Source organism: Ictalurus punctatus, chromosome 2 (genome assembly GCF_001660625.3).
Source record: "Ictalurus punctatus breed USDA103 chromosome 2, Coco_2.0, whole genome shotgun sequence".
Lineage (NCBI taxonomy): Eukaryota > Metazoa > Chordata > Actinopteri > Siluriformes > Ictaluridae > Ictalurus > Ictalurus punctatus.
Genome location: NC_030417.2, coordinates 16,855,255 through 16,880,116, shown reverse-complemented (window position 1 = coordinate 16,880,116; position 24,862 = coordinate 16,855,255). Strand labels below are relative to the sequence as shown.

At 36.7% G+C, this 24,862-nt stretch overlaps 1 long non-coding RNA gene and 3 gene segments (V, D, J or C); 1 reads left to right on the top strand and 3 right to left on the bottom strand.

Moving 5' to 3' along the window:
• Positions 1-501: 501 nt before the first annotated feature.
• Positions 502-1,021, bottom strand: LOC108278031 (Ig heavy chain V region 914-like). The segment is given in 2 exon segments: positions 502-812; positions 917-1,021. Coding segments are annotated over 2 exon segments (351 nt in total).
• Positions 1,022-5,948: 4,927 nt separating this feature from the next.
• Positions 5,949-6,645, bottom strand: LOC108277894 (immunoglobulin heavy variable 3-7-like). The segment is given in 2 exon segments: positions 5,949-6,437; positions 6,549-6,645. Coding segments are annotated over 2 exon segments (366 nt in total).
• A 10,679-nt stretch (positions 6,646-17,324) lies between these two features.
• On the bottom strand, positions 17,325-17,835 carry LOC108277960 (Ig heavy chain V region 914-like). The segment is given in 2 exon segments: positions 17,325-17,633; positions 17,740-17,835. Coding segments are annotated over 2 exon segments (360 nt in total).
• On the top strand, positions 17,485-23,422 carry LOC128629530 (uncharacterized). The gene is made up of 3 exons (XR_008393859.1): positions 17,485-17,563; positions 19,859-19,971; positions 22,527-23,422. It is a non-coding gene; the product is annotated as an uncharacterized LOC128629530 (long non-coding RNA).
• Positions 23,423-24,862: the final 1,440 nt, after the last annotated feature.

Sequence of the window (24,862 nt, the reverse complement as noted above, 5' to 3'; positions counted from 1 at the left end):
TGACAAAGCCTGCACATACCTGGCCGAAAGTAGGACTCAGAATCACCAGGACACCTATCTGATTATCAAAATAAGGGTCCTTAAATAATCGGGTAGCTCTCATCCTATTGGTCTGCCGAAATCATATACCAAGCAGAGCCAATAGGACAGCCAAATCACTTATCCTGCCATACAAATGAAGAAACAAATGAATTAGCTAAAAGTTTTCTTATGAGTTATGTTTTTATCAAGAATTGAAATGTAATGCAGTTGAATGTTTTATCATTTAATGTCTTTGCGTATACTTAATGTTGAGATAATAAAAGAAAAGGCTGAAAATTTTATAGAGGAATTTTGACTGTTAATGGAATAAGACAAAAGGAGAAATAAAACTGAGCACTAAAATTAATGGATGTTGTTTATAATAAATGTCTCTGGGGTTCAGTTTCCTGCTGAGGGAATATTTACAGCTCATGAGGACATGTTTGTGTAAGTTTTTGTACAGCTCTGGAGTCTGTTGTGTCAGTGTGAGTCTCGTGCACAGTAATAAACAGCCGTGTCTTCAGCTTTCAGACTCTTCACTTCTATGTACAGCATGTTTTTATTGGTGTCTTTAGTGATGGAGAACTGGCCCTGCAGAGACTGAGCAAAGCCAGTGCCAGTGCCACCATCAATGTATCCGATCCATTCCAGTCCTCTTCGTGGTTTCTGACGGATCCAGCTCATCCAGTAGCTGCCCATTGAGAATCCGGAGACAGTACAGGACAGAGTGACTGACTCTCCAGGTCTCTTCACCACAGAAGCAGAGGAGGTCAGGGACTGTCCATAAGAATCTGGAAGAGAAGAGTACAACTAGGTAATGTTATGGTATAATGTTTATCGCGACAGAATGGTTAATTTTCCTAGTAATCATCACATGAAAAAGTCTGAAACTTACATGAAATGATAACAAATAAAATACAATGTCCTAAAATCATCCTTCTGAATTCTGCTTCACCCAGATTTAAAGTGTATGGGAGTGTTATCTATCACAGAGCTCACTGGAAACCTGAACAGCCAAGAACATGCTGTTTATACCCGACTCTATTTGAATAGGGAGTGTCCATGACCACTATGGATGTATTAAATCCACAACCACAGGCTGCTCAGTGTATAGATGAGTGGATGATAATAAGTTTCTGTGTAGAACCCTACAACAGAATGTTTCACTATCAGAAAAAGTTCCAAGTAGATCTATTTTTACAAGCTGAGAAACCTTAATTATCCAATCACCCCTTAAACCATTTGAAGAAGAATGTCTCTGAATGGAAAAAAAAAGTTTGTGTTTATACACTGTAACATCACACAAATTCACATTTCAAATGAAAAGTTTAAGTAGCGGATTACTTGTATAAAATTAAACAACTGATCTTGCTTAAGGGCAGTGGTGGCTTTGGGTTAAGGCTTTGGGTTACTGATGGTCAGGGGTTCAAGTTCCTGTGCTACCAAGCTGCCCCTGTTGGGCTTCAGGGGCACTGTATCATGGCTGACCTTGTGCCCTGACCCCATCTTCCTGGCATGCTGGGGTATACAAAGAAAATAATTTCACTGTGCTGTAATGTACAAGTGACCAACAAAGACTCTTTATCATTTAAATCCTTATGAATTTTCCTTGACATCAGGTTCTCCGTAACAAAGAGCCTTAATTACTGATCAGCATTAACCAAACATTCTTTGGGGGGGGGGGGGGTGCCTGTCTGATCCAAGCCATCCAGTAGCCACCAAAGTTAAATCCAGAGGCTGTGCAGGTCAGTTTATGGGACTGATCAGGTTTGATGATCACTGAATCAGACTCGATTAGTGTCTGACTGCAGGAATCTGAAAAAGAATACTCAAAGATTGGTGTTAAAGTATAAAAAAAAGACAGAAAGAAGTTGTTTTGTTTAAAATATAAAATAAATGATAATACTAACATTGAATGAACATTGCTAGAGCAAAGAAACTCAAAACTCTGCCTAGTTCCATCTCAAATAATTAAAACAATTACTGTTGCTGTAAATGAGCACAAACTGCTGGTGTGTTGTTGAGCTGAACATAAATCACATAAATGGTTCAAAGGCAGGATATCATTTGCATGGCACTCCCACTAGAGACATAAAAATATTCACAAACAGTGATGAAGAGAAAGAGCTTACTGTAAAACTCCAGCTGTGCTGCATGCTGTCAAGTCCATAACTGCTGTTTACTCATTAGATTCATTTTAGTACATCACTGTGTATCACTGTAACACCCAGAAGAACATGAAGTTTTCTGATCACTGAACAACACAAACATGTCCAGTCCTTTCAGAAACTGTCATTTTTCAGCTGTGTGTCTAATCCAGGTTATCCAATACAAACTGAATGTAGTTCCAGAAATAATGCAGGTCACAAATCATCACTGTTGTTAAATCTTTGTGAATGATTGTATAGTGTATAACATTTAGAGTTATGTATTATTACCTTTGTAGAGTAGTGTAATTAAATATATAGTAATACTATGATAATGTTAGCAACAAAGAGCAATTGTCTTTCAGTTGTTTAATGTGAGTGAGATGGTGGTGAATCATTGCAGTCTGTGAGGAGAGAGAAGCTGAATGTGTTTAATGAGGACTTAGAGGTGGTTTAGTTTATACAGACCTTTACCTAAAATACAACAGAAGCAGAGGAGCTCAGTGACAGATTCAGTAAGGAATAAAACACTTGGGGGCATGCTGTTATAGGAAAATAATCAAGGGCAGGTTGATGTGACGCATCCTCACTTGAAGCAGTGTCACTGTTACCACCTTAAAGTTAATTATTTTCCTATAGTAGCATGTGCAGAAGTGCCTTCTTCATGTGCAGAAGTGCCTGGGACCCTGTACCCCACCTTAATATTTAGTTTGACGACCCTTTAAAAAAATTGTAGTCTAAGGTACTGTTGTGGATAAAAATGACATAAAATAAACATGAGGGAGACCTAGTATGAGTAATATGTATTTTTATTGAAAATTCACAGGACTGGTGGGTGCGTAATCTTGAGGAGAGTGGTAGGGGGAAGAAAATGGGGTGTGTCCTGGGGACATGGGATAGTCAGCAAAGGTGAAATAAGGAGACCACTGAGAGTACGGCGGACTAACAGGTGAGAAGAGGGAAGAATGGTCAGAGCCCAGATCAGAGAAGGTGACATCATCCTCAGACTGAAAGCTGGAGGGAGGGTCTGTCTGTGTAGAGGCGTCAATACACACATTCACGGGGTGGATTCTGTATCTGGGGGGGGGCCCGTATTTCCATTTCCAGAGGGGGTGCTGCGAAGAACGTTAAGTAGCACCATGATGTCAGCAGTGAGATGCGCGAGCTGATAGTGAGTGTTCAGATCCAAATCCAGCCCCTCCAGTAAAGGAGAGAAGAAAAAATGACGACGGGCACCTAGACACACAGAAGCGGTATTAGGCGGATATTGACGAATTGGATTCACACTTTAAGATCTTTTAAGAGTAACACAGTATGGTTTATTAGTCACAGAGAAGTATAAGAGCTGAGGAGTGCAAACACACACACTCTCGTACAGTCAAGGGCAGGCATGCAGACATAACACATACACACACTCTCTCTGTCTCTCTCGCTCTCTCACACACACACACATAACATTATAACTTTATAAGAATAATAAAAAGGAGTATTAAGATATTATAAGGGTAATATAAAGAGTAGTGGGATATGTAGGATATTAGAAGGGTAATATAATGATATTATGAAGTAGGAAGTACAGTAAACCATTTGCAAGCAGTATAACTATATATATAAAATAGAGATATAGAGCAAATATGAAAGTAAATTATGAACTAGAAATACAGAAAAATGTAAAAGAAACTTACTCATAATTCAGATGGTGAAGATTCTTGTCGCGCAAGGAAGGCCTTAATTTTAAGAGAAAACCATGAGGAGCCATTTATAAGGGTAGCTGAGTCAAGCTGCCCCCGCGAGATAAGAGTGAGACCAAGGTCTCTCTAAATTGTTTTGTCTCTCTCCCACTTTCGATCCTAATGGTATCCGGAAAGTCCTCTTTCAAAACATAATGGTAAATTTGATAAGCCTCTTTCAAAACATAATGGTAATGTAGATGAGCTCTTTTTTAGCCCTATTGGTATTGATATCATAGTCTTTCTGAAGTATATTGGTTATCTACTGTGTAAACACAGTATAAATACTGGAGCTTGAGCTCCAGGTGTCAGATCACTTCTGAGAATTCTCATCGGTGTGGATCTCGTGTGGTGGAAGGGAACCAATAAATCTGGACCCTTGCTTCTTCTCACTCACGGCTGGTGTCTTTTTTTCTATCTCCAACTGGGTTCACAGATGTGAGTATTTGCTTCTATGTAGAATTTTAAATGTCTTCAGGTAATAGGCTAAATTTGGGCCAGCAGTACACTTTCTGTAGTTTTATAAGGTAATGAGCTGTAAGTTTTATTGAGTATCTTGTAACAATTTGCAAATCAATTTATAACATTTTTGACATGCGTTTTTCTGGATTTTTTGTTGTTATTCTGTCTCTCACTGTTCAAATAAATCTACCATTAAAATTATAGACTGATCATTTCTTTGTCAGTGGGCAAACGTACAAAATCAGCAGGGGATCAAATACTTTTTTTCCCTCACTGTAGATGAGTGGATGATTATAATGTTATAATATTATATGTATATGTAGATCCCTACAACAGTATGTTTCACCATCAGAAAGGGTTCCAAATAGAACCATTTTTACAAGCTGAGAAACCTTAACTGTCCAATGACCCCTTAATCCATTTGAAGAAGAATGTCTCTGAAAAGAAAAAAAAAAGTTTGTGTGAATACACTGTAACATTAAACGAATTCACATTTCAAATGAAAAGTTTAAGCAGGGTTATAATAATAATAATAATAATAATAATAATAATAATAATAATAATAATAATAATAATAAGCAGCAATACAAATTCAGAAAGTATGAATTCCACATTGGAGTATTTGTATCACCACGGTTTAAAAGAAAGAAAGCACTCAGATACAGTATCTGAGGGAAATGAAGTCATTTATTACCCTGTCTTTATGATATAGTTTGTTCTTCACTCTCTGTGATGTGTGCTTCTCTAATGTCATTTATAGCCAAAATAAAGAAGCTTCTGAAAAAAAAAAAAAATAATAATTTAAAGATATTAAGTACACTTATCACACTGTTGAATTCTCTTAGTCAGAAGGTGTTGATTATTTTCTATAATAGCAGGTCTGACAGTTATTGAAAGGCACATCACAGGTTTATATTAATTCGCTGACTGTAATAGTTTATAATTCCTTTAATTACAATGAACACACAACTTGTATGGTGGACATTCCACATGAACACAATTTTTAAGGTTTGTAATTGCTGATGTGGTGAAACTTGCTAAAGTTCAGAAACACATCAGTGTCCTTATTATACAGAGGTGAGATTTCAGGAAAAGTTGCTTCTTCCAGATGTTCTTCTAAGCATAGTGGAAAGATAAATTTAGTTCTGTAAATTAATCTAAACCTGATTCCACATGGAAAATAGATGCCCAAATAAACACACACTTGTCTCATAGTAAATTGTTTAATTAAAATTCTAAGAAACTTGCTTATTTGAGTATAATGCATTGTGAGTATTTTTATTTTATTTTATTAACCCAGACATGTGAGTCTGTTATGGCATTAACCTCTGTTACTCTGTAACTCTGTGAACAACTGCTTCCAGAGTTCTCACTCTGTCACACAGTGAAATATTGCTGTGTTTAAAACAGCATGCAGGGAGAACTTTTATACTGGCTGGAGCTCATTACACAGACACTGGGGAGCACCAAGAAAAGTCAAATAATTCAATAATGAGCTTTTTCTAACTAATGTGTATTACACTGTTGTGCTTTTATATATAAGAACTGACTTAAGTAATCTTACAGCAGTATAAATGTCCAGAAAACATTCACAACAAGCCACATGCAGTAAAAGTCAGTAAATGGTAACATGTCAGTCATACAGTAGACAATCAAAACGTTTTGTTTCTTTGACCTCCATGAATACACTGGTTATGAAAATGTGATCTTGTCATGTGACTATAGCAAGCATGTGTTTTTGTACTGATGTCTAAGGAGAAGTATCACTGTGGGTCACGGGCGCAGTAATACACTGCAGTGTCTTCTGTCCTCACGTTGTTCATCTGCAGATACACCTGCTTCTTACTGTTGTCTCTGGAGATGGTGAAGCGGCCATTAACTGCATTGGAGTAAAACTTCCTATCACTATCACTCTCAATAATTGCAACAAATTCCAGCCCTTTTCCAGGCGCCTGTCTGATCCAAGCCATCCACGAGCTACTAATGTCCAATCCAGAAGCTGTGCAGGTCAGTTTATGAGACTGATCAGGTTTGATGATCACTGAATCAGACTCGATAAGAGTCTGACTGCAGGAATCTGAAAAACAAGAAAGCACAAAGTAAAAAAAAGTGTCAAAGTAAAAAAAGAATCTATGGAAAAATGTTAAAATGTTTTTCTGTATGAAATGAATAATAATAGGCTACTAACATTGCATGAACATTGCTAGAGCAAAGCAACTGAAAACTCTGCCTGGTCCCATCTCAAATAATTTAAATGATTACTGTTGCTGTAAATGAACACAAACTGCTGGTGTGTTGTTGAGCTGAACATATAACAGCATAAATTCTTCAAACACAGGATATCATTTGCATGGCACGCCCACTAGAGACATAAAAACATTTCACAGAGGAATAGCCATGAAGAGAAAAAGCTTACTGTAAACTCCAGCTGTGTTTCATGCTCTCAAATCCATAACTGCTCTTTACTCATTAGATATCATGACTTTTTAGGACATTACTATGTATCACTGTAACACCCAGAAGGACATTAAGTTTTCTGATCACTGAACAACACAAACATGTAAAGTCCTTTCAGAAACTGTCATTTTTCAGCTGTGTGTCTAATACAGGTTATCCAATACAAACTGAATTTAGTTCCAGAAATAATGCAGGTCACAAATCATCACTGTTGTTAAATCTTTGTGAAGATGGTATAGTGTATAACATTTAGAGTTATTTATTATTACCTTGGCAGAGTAGTGTAATGAAATATATAATAATACTATGATAATGTTAGCAACAAAGAGCAATTATCTGTCAGTTGTTTAATGTGAGTGAGATGATGGTGAATCATTGCAGTCTGTGAGGAGAGAGAAGCTGAATGTGTATTAATGAGCAGTTAGAGATGGTTTAGTTTACACAGACCTTTACCTAAAATACAATAGATGCAGAGGAGCTCAGTGACAGATTCAGTAAGGAATAAAACACTTGGGGGCATACTGTTATAGGAAAATAATCAAGGGCAGGTTGATGTGACGCATCCTCACTTGAAGCAGCTCGTTGTTACCATCTTAATGTTAATCATTTTCCTACAGTAGCATGTGTAGATGTGCTTAATTTCTCTAATACCTCTATTATGTGTTGTGCATTGAAATCAACATCAGGAATTAGTCATTAAGAAACCGGGGCGGGGAAATGGCTAATTGGGCCCAATGTGGACAATTTCACTTAGGGGTGTACAAACGTTTGTTGCTAGCGGTTTAGACATTAATGGCTGTGTGTTGAGTTATTTTGAGGGGACAACAAATTTACACTGTTACACAAGCTGTACACTCACTACTTTACATTGTAGCAATGTGTCATTTCTTCAGTGTTGTCACCTGAAAAGATATAATCAAATATTTACAAAAATGTGAGGGGTGTACTCACTTTTGTGAGATACTGCAAGTGTCAAAGTAAAAAAAGAATCTATGGAAAAATGTTAAAACGTTTTTCTGTATGAAATAAATAATAATAGGCTACTAAGATTGAACGAACATTGCTTTGAGCAAAGTAACTCAAAACTCCGCATATTCCCATCTCAATTAATTTAAATGATTGCTCAATTAAATAATTAAATAATATCTCAATAATTATGCGCTGAGTAAACATTTGTATTAGTTTTTGTTAAATGATTATCTTAGTGTCTAGGCTGAAGTGTTTATAATGTTGTGATGAAGATGATGTTTTTGTGTAACACTGCAGCTTGTCGTATAATACAGTAATACACAGCTGTGTCTTCAGTCTGCGTATTGTCTGTGTCCTGTCCCTGTAAGGTCACGTGTTACTGGACTTGTCTCGAGAGATGACAAACTTGTCTTTAAGTGAATCTTTCTTACTTTTTCATTTATAAATATCCCCATCATAATAAATGCTGTCGATCAATTCCAGAGATTTTCCTGCAGGTTTTCGAATCCAAGCTGTTCCATAGTGGCTGCTGCTATCAGTGATAGAAGCTCCAGACACTCTACAGGTGATGGTTAAAGTCTCTCCTGGCTTTATAACCACTGAGTCTAGTTGGATGAGTTCAGTAGCACAGAACACATCTGTGAAAAGAGAGGGAAAAAAAAGGTTCACATGTTGAACTGAAAGGATCAGATGAAGTAATGAAGCTTAAATCCAAACTCTCACAGGGGGTGAGAGCCAGCAGCAGTCGTGGAGCTGAAGCAAACATGTTTGTGTTGAAGGAGGACTAATGAGAACCGCTTCCTCTCTATATAAGCACGGTGCTAATATTACAAGAGGAGGGGGAGATTTGCATAAATATTACAGAGAAGCAGTGTTGAGTGCAGCTCTGAAGCTGTTAATCACAGTCACATCCCATTTTGTCTCTATTTAACTTCAGTTTATTGTGATAAGTAATTGAAGTTTCTACTATTATTACTAATAATATGAATGTTTTGTGGTAATTAATGTAAGTATTTTATATTCAAATAAATGCAGAAATGAATAAATAATGTAAAAATTTCTTTTTATTATGTTTGTAGTGAAAATTAAACTGGATAATTTCCATAACACACGCAAAATAATAATAATAAAATTAATTAGAAAAACAATCCTTTGTGTCATTATTAGCTCTGTATAGTGCTGTATAGGCTGTACTCTAGAGAATTACAATAAGACAGCAATTATTACCATGTGTATAAATTTCCTGGTTAATGTATTTATAATGATGTAAATGTAAATCCAGCCATCCGTCCATCTTCTATACCACTTATCCTGTTCAGGGTCACGGGGAAACCTGGAGCCTATCCCAGGGAGCATCGGGCACAAGGTGGGGTACACCCAGGACAGGGTGCCAATCCATCACAGGGCACACTCGCATTCACACACCACGGACACTTTGGACATGCCAATCAGCCTACCATGCATGTCTATGGACTGGGGGACGAAACCGGAGTACCCGGAGGAAACCACGGGCACGGGCAGAACATACAAACTCCACACACACAGGGCCATGGTATGGTTTTATTTGATAGTTGTAGAAGAGAAACTGTTAACATACAGTAACTGCTGTGAATAACTGCTTCCATAATTGCCACTCTCACAGAGTGAAATATTACAGTGTTTTCAGAACAGCATGTAGCTAAAATGTGTTTATTACTGGCATTAAAACTGGGCTCTATATTTAACAATATAATCAAACTGTGTAATAGAAAATTCCCCATGCAGTCAACTCATTTTCATTCTGGTTTAGTCTGCACTCTAAAGGCTTTAACCGATGAATACAGTGCGAAGTAGCAGATTGATAAGGTTCTAAAGCAGGTGTTTAAAATTACAAAAAAATAACTATAAATCTAGTGACCAGATGGCAAAATTCTAATATCCTTAAGCAGTTCGATACTGAAACTATTCTCATCTCCTACTTCTGTTTCTCAAAATCCTAAAATATTCTGCTTCAAGAAATCAAATCAGGAGTGAGGCTGGTGATTTGGCTTCTTTACATCCAGGTGTACACTCAGTGTTCCTGGATCAACTCTCGATCCACCACTCTGACCAGGAAAAAGTTTTTACTTAAGATGAATGAATGACTGAATGAATAATTAGATGTCTCATGAATTTAAATGATTATATTTTTAGTTACAGTAAATATATCCTTACACATCTCACTCCAGTAGAGTTGGTTATCTGTTAATGAGAGCACAGACATTTGTTCTCTTGTGGGCTCCTGAACACAAACCTTTAGAGAACAGGAAAATAAACACATTAATGCTGTTAAAGCCAAATTTACAGTATACAGACATTATGTGTATTCAGAAATTACAAACTATTGTTAGGTTAAAAACATCTGCCGTTTAGAGAATCTGAATACTGCTGTAAGACTCCATAATAACTAAACATTACAATAACATTACATATGTATATTACATATTCATTCGTTTCTGGTTTGTAATATAAACAATTGTAAACAAAGTGAAATTGAGCAGTTTATTTACCACAGTAAGAGGGCAATTATATATGTATAATTTACTTAAATGATAACAGTAATGACTTGTTCAATAAAATGCTGTGTGAACAATATGTGCGTAGTTTGAGTACAGCTGTTTCCTCAGCTCCAGTCACTGTGGCTTCTCGGGAGCAGTAATAAACCGCAGTGTCCTCTGTCCTCAGACTCTTGGCCTCTAAGTACTGTGTGCTTGCTGGGACGTCTTCTGTCAAGGTGAACTGGTTCTTCAAAGACTCTGCATATTCTGCATTATTATTACCAGCATCCATCCTACCAACCCATTCCAGGACTTCCCTGGTTTCTGTTGGATCCAGTGTATGTAGTGCTCAGTCATATCAAATCCATTTATTTTACACGAGATCTTCACAGTTTCTTCAGGTCTCTTTACCACAGCAGGAGACTGGTCCAGTCTGATCTCAGCACTGCAAAAACCTGCCAGATAAAACAATCAAAAATAATCGTTAATGCATTAAATCATGCACTCAGTGATAAACATTTAAAGAAGTCTCAGATACGTCGTGTTAACATGAGTATAAAAATGCACTGCAGAATGATGCTTAACCCCATAATCAAACTATGTGATGGAGGTTCTGTAATTCAGTTTGATGATATGAGCTTTAGCTGAACAACAAGATGATTTTTATTTAGAGCAAATAATAACAGAATGGATTTTCATAGACTTCCTTTTAACCAATAGAGTCAGGTCTATAATATGAACCTCCACTGGTTGATTTTGCATGTGTCAAGGATGAGAGCGATGTCACATTTTACAGTTTGCCAGTTCAGCTTAGTGGTTGTTTTTAATAATTGTTGTACATGCAAGTAACCTTCAAAGTTCTTATGATTTATTCATTTCCATCAGTTTAGAGATGGTTGTTAATTAGTAATGAACATATTTTATAGAACTGTGCAGAAGTCTGCAAAAATATGCAAAAATAAAGAAATTAAATGGTTCTACATTTAAAAAAAATATTATAAAGTACACTAAGAAATGGATGCACGGTGGCTTAGTGGTTAGCATATTCGCCTCACACCTCCAGGGTTGGGGGTTAAATTCCTGCCATAGCTCTGCATGTGTGAAGTTTGCATGTTCTCCCCGTGCAGCGCGGGTTTCCTCTGGGTACTCCGGTTTCATGTGCCCTGCGTTGGATTGGCACCCAGTACCCCGCCTTGTGTCCCATGTTCCCTGGGATAGGCTCCAGGTTCCCAGTGACCCTGTAGTATAAGTGGTATTGAAAGTGGATGGATTCAGTAATAAACAGTAATAAAGGAAACAAAGTCAATATTTAGTTTGGCGACCCTTTGCTTTAAAAAAAATGTAGTCTAAGGTACACTTTCTGCAATTTTATAAACAAATGAGCTGTAAGTTTTATTGTGCATCTTACAGAACCAGTCGCATTTCTTCTGGAGACATTGACTCTTGCACTTGCGTCCTATTTTTGCAGCAAAACCCAGCAGCCTTCATTGTGTTTTTTGTCTGAAAAGGGTCTCTTACATAATATGCTGCTTTCTTTAATGACATACAAACATTTTTCTGTAACAATTTTGTGCTGGAAAACTAATGTTTGGAAATATAAAATGTTCTTGACTCGATAATGTAGAAGTCATGAAACAAAAATCTATAAAACAGATTTTACTAAAAAAAAATAGGGTGCCTCAGACTCTTGCACAATACTGTACAGTATATAATGAAAATATAAACTCAGAATATTCTAATACTCTAATATAATTCTAAATATTAAGAAGTAATATTTTACTTCATGCAGCAACTGAATGCTTTTTCATTCAACATTTACATGTTGTCTTTTATATTTACATAAGCTGTCTGAACTGATATGTTGGGTGTGTTATTGCTGCTGTTAATTAGATGAAGCTTTTGACCTTTTTTCCTCAGTAGAAGTGAGCTACTGCCCTCTAAAGGTGCGAAAACATTTACACTTTGTTTCTCTTCCTGCAGATGTGTGTTTTGTACTGAGCTGAGTGTGTGGAGCTTCTATCACTGACACCAACATCCACTTTACACAGCTCAGATTCAACAACCTGCAGAAAAGCTTAGGAATGGATTAACATATTATTAATGATGGATTAACTGTATATGGTATAAAACTGAAGTGATTTAAGCTGCTCAGCTGCTCTCCTCCTCCTCACCACACACACACACACACACACACACACACACACACACACACACACACGCACACACACATACACGTCCCTAATGTAAGAGACATGAGTGAAGGGTCTGTATAAAATGCATCATCAACTACACTATTTTGTGAAAATGCTATGAACACTATGCATAAAAAACAAACAAACAAACAAATAAATAGCTGCACACTCATCCAAAATGAACCTCTTAATAAAATAGTAGGTGTGCTGTGGTCAGAAGGTGATACATTCATATAACAGCAGTCTGACAGTAGTTCCAGCTGCAAGGTTTACAGAGAGACGCTCGTTCTAATGTGTTTTAGTTCATATACAATTTACACAATTATTTAATGGCTTTAAAAATAAAAATAAACAGAACTTGTAGTATTGTTGAATGAACTGATAATGTGTTCTGAACAGACACTAATACAAATAGGATTATTATTATTATTATTATTATTATTATTATTATTATTATTATTATTATTAAATTTTGCAGGGAATCTTTTTGAGACTAGAGGTGTTTATTGGGACTGGGAAGCCTGTTAGTTTATTTGTTGAAGAACTGCCAGAGCCACAATTCACACACTATGCTGACAAAACTGGAATTTCAACCTGCAGGGGCTTTTTCCCCCCACTTTATTTGTTGAGCTCTGTTGCCTCCTACTGTGTTCCGAAAGTATTGGAACTCAACCTGTGAGAACAGATTGTGTATTAAACACAACAAACTGGAGACATGCTGTTTTATTACCAAATAAATATTTATTTTAACTTTTCATTAAATATTCTGTAAAATGAATGAAATAATAAACATTCAAAATGACCACTAACCATAATTTTTATGCAATTATTTGATGGATATTACTTTTTGTGTGCTTGAAATGACACAAGCTGAAGCTGAATCTTCATTCCAGTGGAAGAAACTAAAAGTGTGACTGGGATGGTTTATTAGTTACATTGACAGGATGTCTCTAACATGTCTCAAAGTTTTTGTGAGGGGAATCCACTATTCTGTGTCACTGAGAATCTTGCGCAGTAATACACAGCTGTGTCTTCTTTTTAGTTTCCATCTGATGAAATATTTACAGCTCATGAGGATGTGCTTGTGTAAGTTTTTGTACAGCTCTGGAGTCTGTTGTGTCAGTGTGACTCTCACGCACAGTAATAAACAGCCGTGTCTTCAGCTTTCAGACTCTTCACTTCTAGGTACAGCATGTTTTTATTGGTGTCTTTAGTGATGGAGAACTGGCCCTGCAGAGGCTGAGCAAAGCCAGTGCTAGTGCCACCATCAATGTATCCGATCCATTCCAGTCCTCTTCCTGGTTTCTGACAGATCCAGCTCATGTAGTTGCTGCCTGTTGAGAATCCGGAGACAGTACAGCACAGAGTGACTGACTCTCCAGGTCTCTTCACCACAGAAGCAGAGGAGGTCAGGGACTGTCCATAAGAATCTGGAAGAGAAGAGTACCAACTAGGTAATGTTATGTTATAATGTTAATCAATACAGAATGGTTAATTTTCCTAGTAATCATCACCTGAAAAAGTATCAAACTTACATGAAATGAGAAGAAATAAAATACAATGTCCTAACATCATCCTTCTCTGAGTTCTGCTTCACCCAAGTGTATGGGAGTGTTATCTATCACAGAGCTCAGTGGAAACTAGAACAGCCAAGAACATGCTGTTTATACCTGCCTCTATTTGAATAGGGAGTGTCCATGACCACTATTGATGTATTAAATCCACAATCTCAGATTGCTCAGTGTATAGATGAGTGGATGATTATAAGGTTCTGTGTAGAACCCTACAGCAGAATGTTTCACTATCAGAAAGGTTTCCAAGTAGAACCATTTTTACAACCTTAATTATCCAATGACCCCTTAAACCATTTAAATAAAAATGTATATGAATGAAATCGTATAAAATTTAACAATTGATCTTGCTCTCTCAGAGCTTCATTAATTTTCCATGAAATCAGGTTCTCTATAACAAAATGATTTATTGATCAACACAAGAGAGGTTGCTAATATGCAACATGTAATTCTGTTTAATCTGAGTGTCATGATGCTGGATGCAGTCATAGCCGAATATAAAGATAGAGAGAGAGATGTGCAGATAGCAACAGACTGAGATGGTTGAGTTTGCACAGACTGCACTCTGCACAGTGCACTCTGCACAGAGGCAGAAAAGTCCTGTTTTCAACAGATCCAGAACCAGAATGAGGAATATTAAAGAAAAAGAGTCAAATGTTCTTGCTGTCAATAAAAACTTTTCACATGAAGCTGCAATACAAATGAGGAAAGTATGAATTACACATTGGAGTATTTGTATCACCACGGTTTAAAAGAGAGAAAGCACTCAGATACAGTATCAGAGGGAAATGAAGTCATTTATAACCCTGTCTTTATGATGGAGTTTGTTCTTCACTCTCTGTGTAGTGTGCTTTTCTAATGTCATTTAAAGCCAAAATAAAGAAGCTTCCTAAAAATAATTTAAAGATATTAAATACACTTATACCTCAGTGCTGTTGAAATCTCGAATCTGATTATGAGTCTGAGTCTGACAATTATTGAAAGGCAAATCACAGGTTTATATTAATTAGCTTATTGTAATACTTTATCATTCCAATTTACACACAACTTGTATGGTGGATGTTCTACATAAACAGACTTTTTTTTTAAAGTGTGTAATTGCTGATATGGTGAAACTTGCTATAATTCAGAAACACCCATCAGTCTCCTTATTTTACAGAGGTGAGATTTCAGGAAATGTTACTTATTCCAGATGTTCTTCTAAGCATAGAGGAAAGTTATAGAGTTCAGCATTAGTCTCGATGTTCCTTAGATCTAATACACTGATGATGAAAATATGAGTTCAGTGTATGACTACAGCATGCATATGTTTTTCTATTGACACCCAAGTAGAAGCATCAGTGTGTGTAGCGGGCGAAGTAATACACAGCAGTGTCTTCTGTCTGCAGATTCTGTCCTCGTCGCGGCGAACTCGCAGCGGTAGTTCTCAGAATGCAGTGCTGCCTACAAACATGGCGGACGAGAACTACACTTCCCAGCCATGCCCGCGCTCGAGTTCGCCGGAGTACTGAGCGCGAACACCTGTGTTTCACCCTAAGTTATTTAAGGCCTCGTTAACGACAGCATTTCGTGAAGTAAATATTCAGTTATCGTAACTCAGTCGTTTTACCAAGCCTTTGTCTATATTCTGGATTTTCCTGGTTTTCGGATATAAATGCCTGTTCCTCATTTACGATTCCCTGCCCTGCCCTGTTTGGATTGTCCGCTTGATCGCCTGACTTTCGTCTGTCTTCCTTGTTTACTATTCCGTCGATTCTATGCATGCTAACCTGCCCGTCCATGCTTGTCTCCAACAGGTATTGTTACAGTCCTCTCAGAGTCACCGTGCTGCTGGAGCCAAAATACTGAACTTTAGAGAATCTTTATGATAAGTATCTCCACTACTCCAAATGTGGTTTATCCACTCCAGAGTTTTTCCTGCAGGTTGTCGAATCCAAGCTGTGGCGTAGCTGTTATCAGTAACAGAGTAGCCAGATACTTTACAGCTGAGGGTTAAAGAATAACCTGGCTTTAACATCACTGAGGTGACCTGAGTGAGTTCCACTGCACATCCCACATCTGAAAAAAAGAGATGTCACAATTTCAGTCACAAATGTATGTGCAGTAGGTCATAAGTGTAATAATTTGCTACAGTAGAAGCTCTGAGTTCATTATTAAAGTGAAAGTCGCTGGATGAAGCTGCCAGCATCAGCAAAAATGGAAGGAACATCATTGAACTAAGAGCAGGGCTAATTTCTGTCTCCTACAAGTTTTAATATTCACAATGGAAATGTTCTTTGGTGCTTACCTTGGTTTGTATTGACTAAAGACAGAACAATTAATTTAAATTTAGTGCTGGAAATGACCATCATATGGGCAAAGTCTTCCGTCAATATCAAACATTTGTAACTAGGGGAGCATATTTGAGTGAAATAGTCCTTTCACATTTACAGTAAGTGCTTTAATCTGGTCAGGGTTGCATTGGATCTGGAGACTAATCCTTCACACTGGGTGTGAGGCAGGAAGACATCCTGAATGGGGCACTGTTCTATCATGCACACACATTCACATACTCATTCTTGTCATCCATTTACCAGCCTGTTTTTAGACAGTGGGAGGAAACTGGAGATCCCAGAGGAAACCCGCATGAACATAGAGAGGAGATGAAACTCCACACAGACAGTAAGGCGACCTCAGGATCAAACCGAGGCCCCTGAAGCTGTGAGGTGGCAATGTTACCCTCTGTACCACCATGCTGCCCTAAAGCATATTAATAAGAACCAGTCCTTCGTCATTATCAGCCTATACACATTGCATCTAGATAAGTTTTATTTTATTTTATAGGCCCAGAAGTGAGTTATTGCCTTGAGCTTTTTTCCCTATCTCTGTGAACAACTGCTTCCATAGTTCTTACTATCACATCGTGAAATATTTCTGTGTTTAAAACAGCATGTAGGAACTCTTATATTGGCTGGAGCTCATTACACAGGCTCTTGGAAACATAGAAGAAAGTCAAATAATTCAATATTAAGCTTTTTCAAAGTAATGTGTATTACAGTGTTGTATTTATATATACTGTATTTCATATATTCAGAACTGACTTAAGTAATCTTTCACTAGCATAAAAGTCCAGACAACATTCACAACAAGCCACATGCAGTAAAACTCAAAACATTTTGGTTCTTTTACCTCCAAGAATACACTTATGAATACGAAAATGTGAGCTTGTCATGTGACTATAGCTAGCATGTGTTTTTTGTACTGATGTCTAGGGAGAAGTATCACTGTGGGTCACGGGCACAGTAATACACTGCAGTGTCTTCTGTCCTCACGCTGTTCATCTGCAGATACACTTGCATCTTACTGTCGTCTCTGGAGATGGTGAAGCGGCCATTAACTGCACTGGAGTAATACTTGCTACTGCTGTAGACAGTTGCAACAAATTCCAGTCCTTTTCCAGGCGCCTGTCTGATCCAAGCCATCCAGTAGCTACTAAAGTCGAATCCAGAAGCTGTGCAGGTCAGTTTATGAGACTGATCAGGTTTGATGATCACGGAATCAGACTCGATTAGTGTCTGACTGCAAGAATCTGAAATACAAGAAAGCACAAAGATAAGTGTCAAAGTAAAAAAAGAATCTATGGAAAATTGTTAAAATGTTTTTCTGTATGAAATAAATAATAATAGGCTACTAACATTGAATGAACATTGCTAGAGCAAAGTAACTCAAAACTCTGCCTAGTCCCATCTCAATTAATTTAAATGATTACTATTGCTGTAAATGAACAGAAACTGCTGGTATGTTGTTGAGCTGAACGTATATCACATAAATGGTTCAAAGACAGGATATAATTTACATGGCACGCCCACTAGAGACATAAAAATGATTCACAGAGGAAAAGCCAAGTAGACTCCAGCTGTATTTCATGCTGTCAAGTCCATAACTGCTCTTTACTCATTAGATGTCATGTCCTTTTAGTACATTACTGTGTATCACTGTAACACACAGAAGAACATGAAGTTTTCTGATCACTCATAATCACTGAACAGCAGAAACGTGTCCAGTCCTTTCAGAAGCTCACATTTGTTTTCTTTGTGTCTAATCCAGTTTGTCCAATAAAAAGTGAAATGTAGTTGCAGAAGTAATGCAGGTCACAAATCATCACTGTTGTTAAATCTTTGTGAATGATGATATAATTTATGCAACTGATGATATAATTTAGAGTTATTTATTATTACCTTTGCATAGTTGTGCAATGAAATATAATAATATAACAATGTTAAATAGCAATTGTCTTTCAGTTGTTTAATGTGAGTGAGATGATGGTGAATCATTGCAGTCTGTGAGGACAGAGAAGGTGAATGTGTTTTAATGAGCAGTTAGAGGTGGTTTAGTTTATACAGACCTTTACCTAAAATACAACAGAAGCAGAGGAGCTCAGTGACAGATTCAGTAAGGAATAAAATACTTGGGGGCATGCAGTTATAGGAAAATAATCAAGTTCCATATTTTCCAATCTCACATAGTGAAATATTGCAGTGTTTTCAGAACAGAATGTGGCAAAAACATTTTTATTGCTGGCATTAAAACTGGGCTCTATATTTAACATTATAATCAAACTGTGCAATAGAAAATGCCCCATGCAGTCAAATCATTTTAATTCTGGTTTAGTCTGCACTTTAGAGGCTTTAACTGATACAGAGAGGATTTGCTGGGTTATGTTCAGATTGTAGATCAGCTTTCACATCCACCTTCTCAGTCACTACTGACAACATGTCACGGAGATCAAGTTTAGGGGTCAGAGTAGGTACAGGTGAGTTGATGAGATCCTCCAGGTTTAATGACTGGCTCAGACTTGGTTAGTGACCTGTCAAATACATTTAATCATTTCATAGTCTTACAGAATTACACAATTTATATTATTGATGCATTCAAAAACATGCTTTTACTCACTGGTTATAGTCATTAATGTCAAAATAAAAGAGTTAATGATTTGTTGTTGCATGGCTGTTCCTGAAAAAAGTCTAAACTAAGTGCAAATAATGCAACTGGAGACTGTGCTTATAAAGGGAAAGTGTCATTTGCATGTCCAGCCCCTAGAGGAGTTATAGACTACAATAAATATTCTGATATTCAGGTAAAACAGGATCAACTCAAGCAATATGCATTGCATGTGGAAGGAAAAATGTAGGACATTTGATATTGGTGATGCAAAAGTATGGTCAGATTACATTTTATTCTGCCCAGGTGCTTCATTAACACCGTGATCCATGATTGGCTCTATAAGACTGAATTTGGAATCAGTTGAAACTACTAAACAATTCAATTAAACTGCATATCCATAGACAGAAAGCTACGGAACCAGTGAGAATATGACTGTGCTCATTGTGTGAGTGAAAGTTAACCAAGTTGTGGTACATTATTGTGTATTAAATTCACGTTGTAGTTCCAACATGTCTAAAAAGTTGTGATGTTTGTTGGTAAATGAGACCATTTGTCTGTATGCATGTTCGACGCATGTGAATCGAAGAGGGCTTTGGCTGAATGTGATACATCTTGGCTCATATCTGTGGAAAATCTAAAGTAATTTTGAACATTTGTAAGTTCCTCAAAATATTGCAGAGTTTGCTTGATTTTGCACTATTTTCTGAGATCACAATATTGCTAAATCCTAGAGGGACTAATACTTGTGTCTTTTCTCATTCCAGATAATGTTTCCTTTAAAAGCAAGTTTCATGAGTTTTACCTCAGTAGAAGTGAGCTACTGCCCACTAGAGGTGAAAAAAAAATTGCACTTTGTTTCTCTTCTTGCAGATGTGTGTTTTGTACAGATTTGAGTGTGTGGAGCTTCTATCACTGATACCAACTTTACACAGCTCAGATTCAACAACCTGCTCAAAAGCTTTTGAATGTATTTTCACAACCAGGTATTAAATCTAAACTCATTCAGTCAACATGGAGACTTACAGAATGTGGCTGTTAGCAGCAGAAGCACTGCTGAGAGCATCTTTGTTTGGTATAAAACTGAAGTGAATTAAACTTCTCAGCTGCTCTCCTTCTTCCTCACCACACACACTCTCTCTCTCTCTCTCACACCCACACACACACACACACACACACACACACACACACACACACACACACACACACACACACTTTTCCCTAATTTAAAAGACATGAGTGGAGGATTTGCATAAAATGTGTCATCAACTGCTACATGAACTTGAAGACTCAGGTTTACAAATTTATTAGTTGATATCCTAAACTTTTGAAATCTCAGTGAATTCATCTTAAAATTAGTCTGAAATATGCAAAACACTAACGTATCTCTGTGATCAACTGATTAAACATAACATTTTTATTTTGCAAAAATCCTAAATAGCTGAGCAATCATCCAATATAAAACTTTTTCCCTGAAGTAGTAGGTGCTGTGGTCTGAAGGTGTTAATTACATTTCTATAACAGCCGATCTGACAGTAGTTCCAGCTGCAATGTTTACAGAGAGATGCTTGCTCTAATATGTTTTAGTTTCTATACAATTTACACAGGGACTAATATAATGGACTCTACACATCAATGGATTAAAACAAACAAAAAAAAAATGAGCAAGCATTGTTGATATGGCGACATTTTGTGTGAGCTGTAGGGATGTAGGGATATGAATAAGTTATTGGAAATGAACAGATAATGTGATCTGAACAGATACTAATTCAAATAGGAGGTTCAGTTTTTTTTAATCTTGCAGGAAATCTGGTTGAGACTAGAGGTGTGTAATGGGACTGGGATGCCTATTAGTGTGTTGTTGAGGAACCGTCAGAGCCACAATTCACACATCATGTTTACAGTTCTGCTATTTCTACCTGTAGGCTCCCACCCCAAGATACACATATGGGTATTTGGAGCAGGAAACAGATACAGATAGTATTATCCTGTCTATGAATTACAATTGAAGCAGATTCAGTTAGTTCAGTTAAAATATGTGTGTGATTTTAGCATAGCTGCTTCCCCCGCTCCAGTCACTGTGGCTTTGTGTGCAGTAATAAACTGCAGTGTCCTCTGTCCTCAGAGTCTTGGCTTCTAAGAACTGTGTGCTTGTAGGGATGTCTTCAGAGAAGAGACATTGGCCTTTCATGGAGTTTGCATATGTGAGTTCATCAGTTGTACCCGAGTTCACATATCCAATCCATTCTAGAGCTTTCCCTGGTTTCTGTCGTATCCAGTGCATGAGATACTCAGTCATATCAAAGCCATTTATCTTACAAGAGATCTTCACATGTTCTCCAGGTCTCTTTACCACAGCAGAAGACTGGTCCACTCTGATCTCATCACTGCTCACACCTAGAAGATAAAACATAACAATCAAAGATAAACAACAGATTCTCATTGAAGACATATATAGAAGTGTCAGGTGCCATGTATTAACATTATAACAAAGATGCAGTACTGAGTGACCCTCAGCCCCATAATCAAGCTTTTTGATTCAGTTGTGTGAAATGAGCTTTGGGTGAGTAAGAGACTGATTTTTATAACAGTATGAATTTGCATAAACACACTTCAACTAATAGATTTAATAGTTTCATGAATCCTTCTTCAAAACAAGTGATCTGCTGCCCTACAGATGATTTTAATTCCAGGAGTTTGTAGTAGTGGTGCTGCAGAAAACATGTACATTTAATTTAATCTCTGGTCAGATTCTGTGCTGCTGAACAGACTCACTGTTTATAAATTCAGGAAATTAACCATCGATCTGTAGTGTCCCTGCAGCTTACATTATTACAAGTGTGTAAAATATAAATAAAGCTGTTTTGTTATTGTATCTATACACTATATTGTGTTGTCCAGTTGGAGTTCACAATTCAGTGATTTGATGCATCTCCCCCACAGTTATATAAGCTGAGAGAGAGAGTAAGGGTACAGTTACATTTAGCAGCATGGCATAACAACAAGCTTCATGCTTTATTACTGCTTTTAATCTGTCTATGAATGACAACAACCTTATTTCACGCGCTCGTTTTTAACCCTCTCTGCTCGCACAAACTTTTTTTTTTTTGTCAGCAGTGTGTTTTTGTGTTTATAGATATATAGGTTGGTGTATATAGATATATAGGTGCATCAGTATCCTTTTAAAATTATTGAAAAATGTAGTGTAATGTCAGAGGTAGGGGGAATCTTTTTTCTTTTTTTTTGAAAATGGCAACGATTTTGCCTATTACACACTAATTTAGCCTATTTAATTAATAATCTGTGAAGTTATGTGCAATGTGAAGTTATTTTGAATAGCCTATGACATACTTAAATGGAGCATGGTTAACTAGCGTCAACAAAGAGTTGATGCACTTTACTGACAAAACTCATGCAATGTAATCAATTTTGATACAGCTTTGGAAAAGGGTTTGCAAAAATACACACATTTCTTTATAGATGGTGTGAAATTTGCAGCATTTTTTTAAACAGTCTTATTTGTGTCTTTGTTTTCCTTTAGATGACGTTATGAGCAGCTATGGAACAACACACACGAAGATAATGGAGACAATAATGTCCAAATATTTAAAGAAGACTTGGATAAGAAGACTTTGCCCTAACGATCTGTGCCACACAGCTCTTGTTTAAAGAGCTTGTATTTGAAATAAAGATAGGAGTTGCACCTGTTGTTATTTTGTTGTTTTCTCTTAGTTGAATGACTGTTTAATTTTTTTCTTGGTGCCATCATCTCTTGTTCCAGTGCGATCTTATTTAATAACATCCAATTCATTTACCACTGACTTACTTTCAGGTGTTTATTTTGTCTGATATAGGGATCGTATTGCGACAAGGTGCATATGAACAGCTGTGTGGGGAAATGTAGGTCATGTTGTTCTAAATGCGAGCTAGATTATAACAAAAATAGGTTATAATAGAATTAAAAATGCACAATCGTGTACACAGTGAGTGAAGCCTATAGGAAATTCAATTTAGATAGTTTACTTAATGTTGAAACGTATGACGTTGAAACATCATCAGGATATCAACGCTGATTCAATTTACAAAAGCGAAACCAATTTCAACGGTGATGCAACGTTGAAATGTCGGCTGGGCCTGCTCAGGCAAGGAGATGTTCAGTAATTTATTATCTTAATTTTATGCTGTTATTTATTTCTTACTTTGCATGTTACACGTGACGCGGACTCGACTGTAATCGGAAACATTTCCGAGTCCAAAATGTCCGAGTCCGTGTCAAGTTCAAATGTAAAATTTACCCGAGTGTGTGACAAGTCCGACTTAATTCATAATTGGACTCGAGTCCGAGTCCGTTATCGAGAATCCCAATTAATTCTAAAGTCCGGTTTGCCAAATATATCTGAGTGAAGACCCCAAAAAATGTTATACTGTACAAAAACCACAAATTCATTGGAATGTTATGTATAGATGGCTTAGTTTACACAGACTGCACCCTAAAGATATAAAACAGTAACTAGGACCTGAATTGAAAATAAACTGCTGTTGCACATTTTTACTAAAAGACACTTGGAATACCACAGAAGCAGAGGAGCTCAGTGACAGATTCAGTAAGGAATAAATCACTTTCGGAGGAAAATAATTATCAATGAAGTAAAACAGATTTCCTGTTACCACCCAAAGGACTTCTTCTCATCACTTACATTATTACAGTTCTAAAATGTCGCTTCCTAACCGGCCTCACCCATTAAATAAAAAAAAAAAAGTAGCTTTTATAGACTGAAACAGGTCGTGATGGTAATCAGTGCAGTCCTCTATGTGTTGTGTACTGAGTCAACACCAGGAATTAGTCCTTAAGATACACCAACAAATAGCTTTGCAAGTGAAATTTATTACCAAATATTTTAAGTAGCATTTGAATTAAAATATAGGAAGTAAAATAAACAAATAAAAGCTTTTAAACATATAAAGCAAGTGGAATATTAACTGGATTATATTCTTATTAACGATGACCTGAGTAAACCTTTGTACTATTTTTTTATTTAAAAAATATATATAAATGATTTAGGTGTCTAGCAGGAGCAGTAGAGATGTAGAGAACATGGTGTGTGTTGTTTGTAATGGGGTCTTCTCTGTTCTCTAAATGTATTTAAACCATAGAAATTCAGCTTATGGCGTATTTGTGGATATGTGCCTCTTTATCAAATCTATAATTTTCTATAAAATATTGAAGTGTCAGTGTAATAAGCACAATGATTAAATAGTAAATTGAGCATGATAATAATTATCTGTGCTTGAGAATATTGGGTTCATTATAATGGAAAAAATCCTCTCAAAATGCTCTCACACTTTCTCACACATGATCACACAAATTTAAATTTGTTGAGGTGATTATTGTTAGGTAAAGATATTACAGTATAACAAGTTCTTTTAAGTGATGTGATTATAATGGTGTGTATAATGTGCAACAATGTTAGAGATGTAGCATCATTGTGTTAGAAATATGAAATAAATTAAATTAAAATTTACATTATAAACGTTAAATATCTTTAAACTCTTTGTTTTATTTGTGTGATTATATTTTATAGGTAGACATATGAGGTGTTTTTGTATAGGCATGTTGTTGATCTGTCTCACCGTGGCCAACAAGTGCAGTAATACACAGCTGTGTCTTCAGTCTGCATGTTTTGCCCTGTTAATGTTAATGTGCTGCTGGACGTGTCTGAAACCTGCTTTTCAGTTTCTCAATGTATATAGTGCTACCATCATAACATATGCATCCAATAAAACACTTCAGGGTGTGCTGTTACTGGAAATCAACTTTGAACAATTTTAATAGTATCTCCACTTCATGTCAATCTGCATCATATCACAATTATTTTG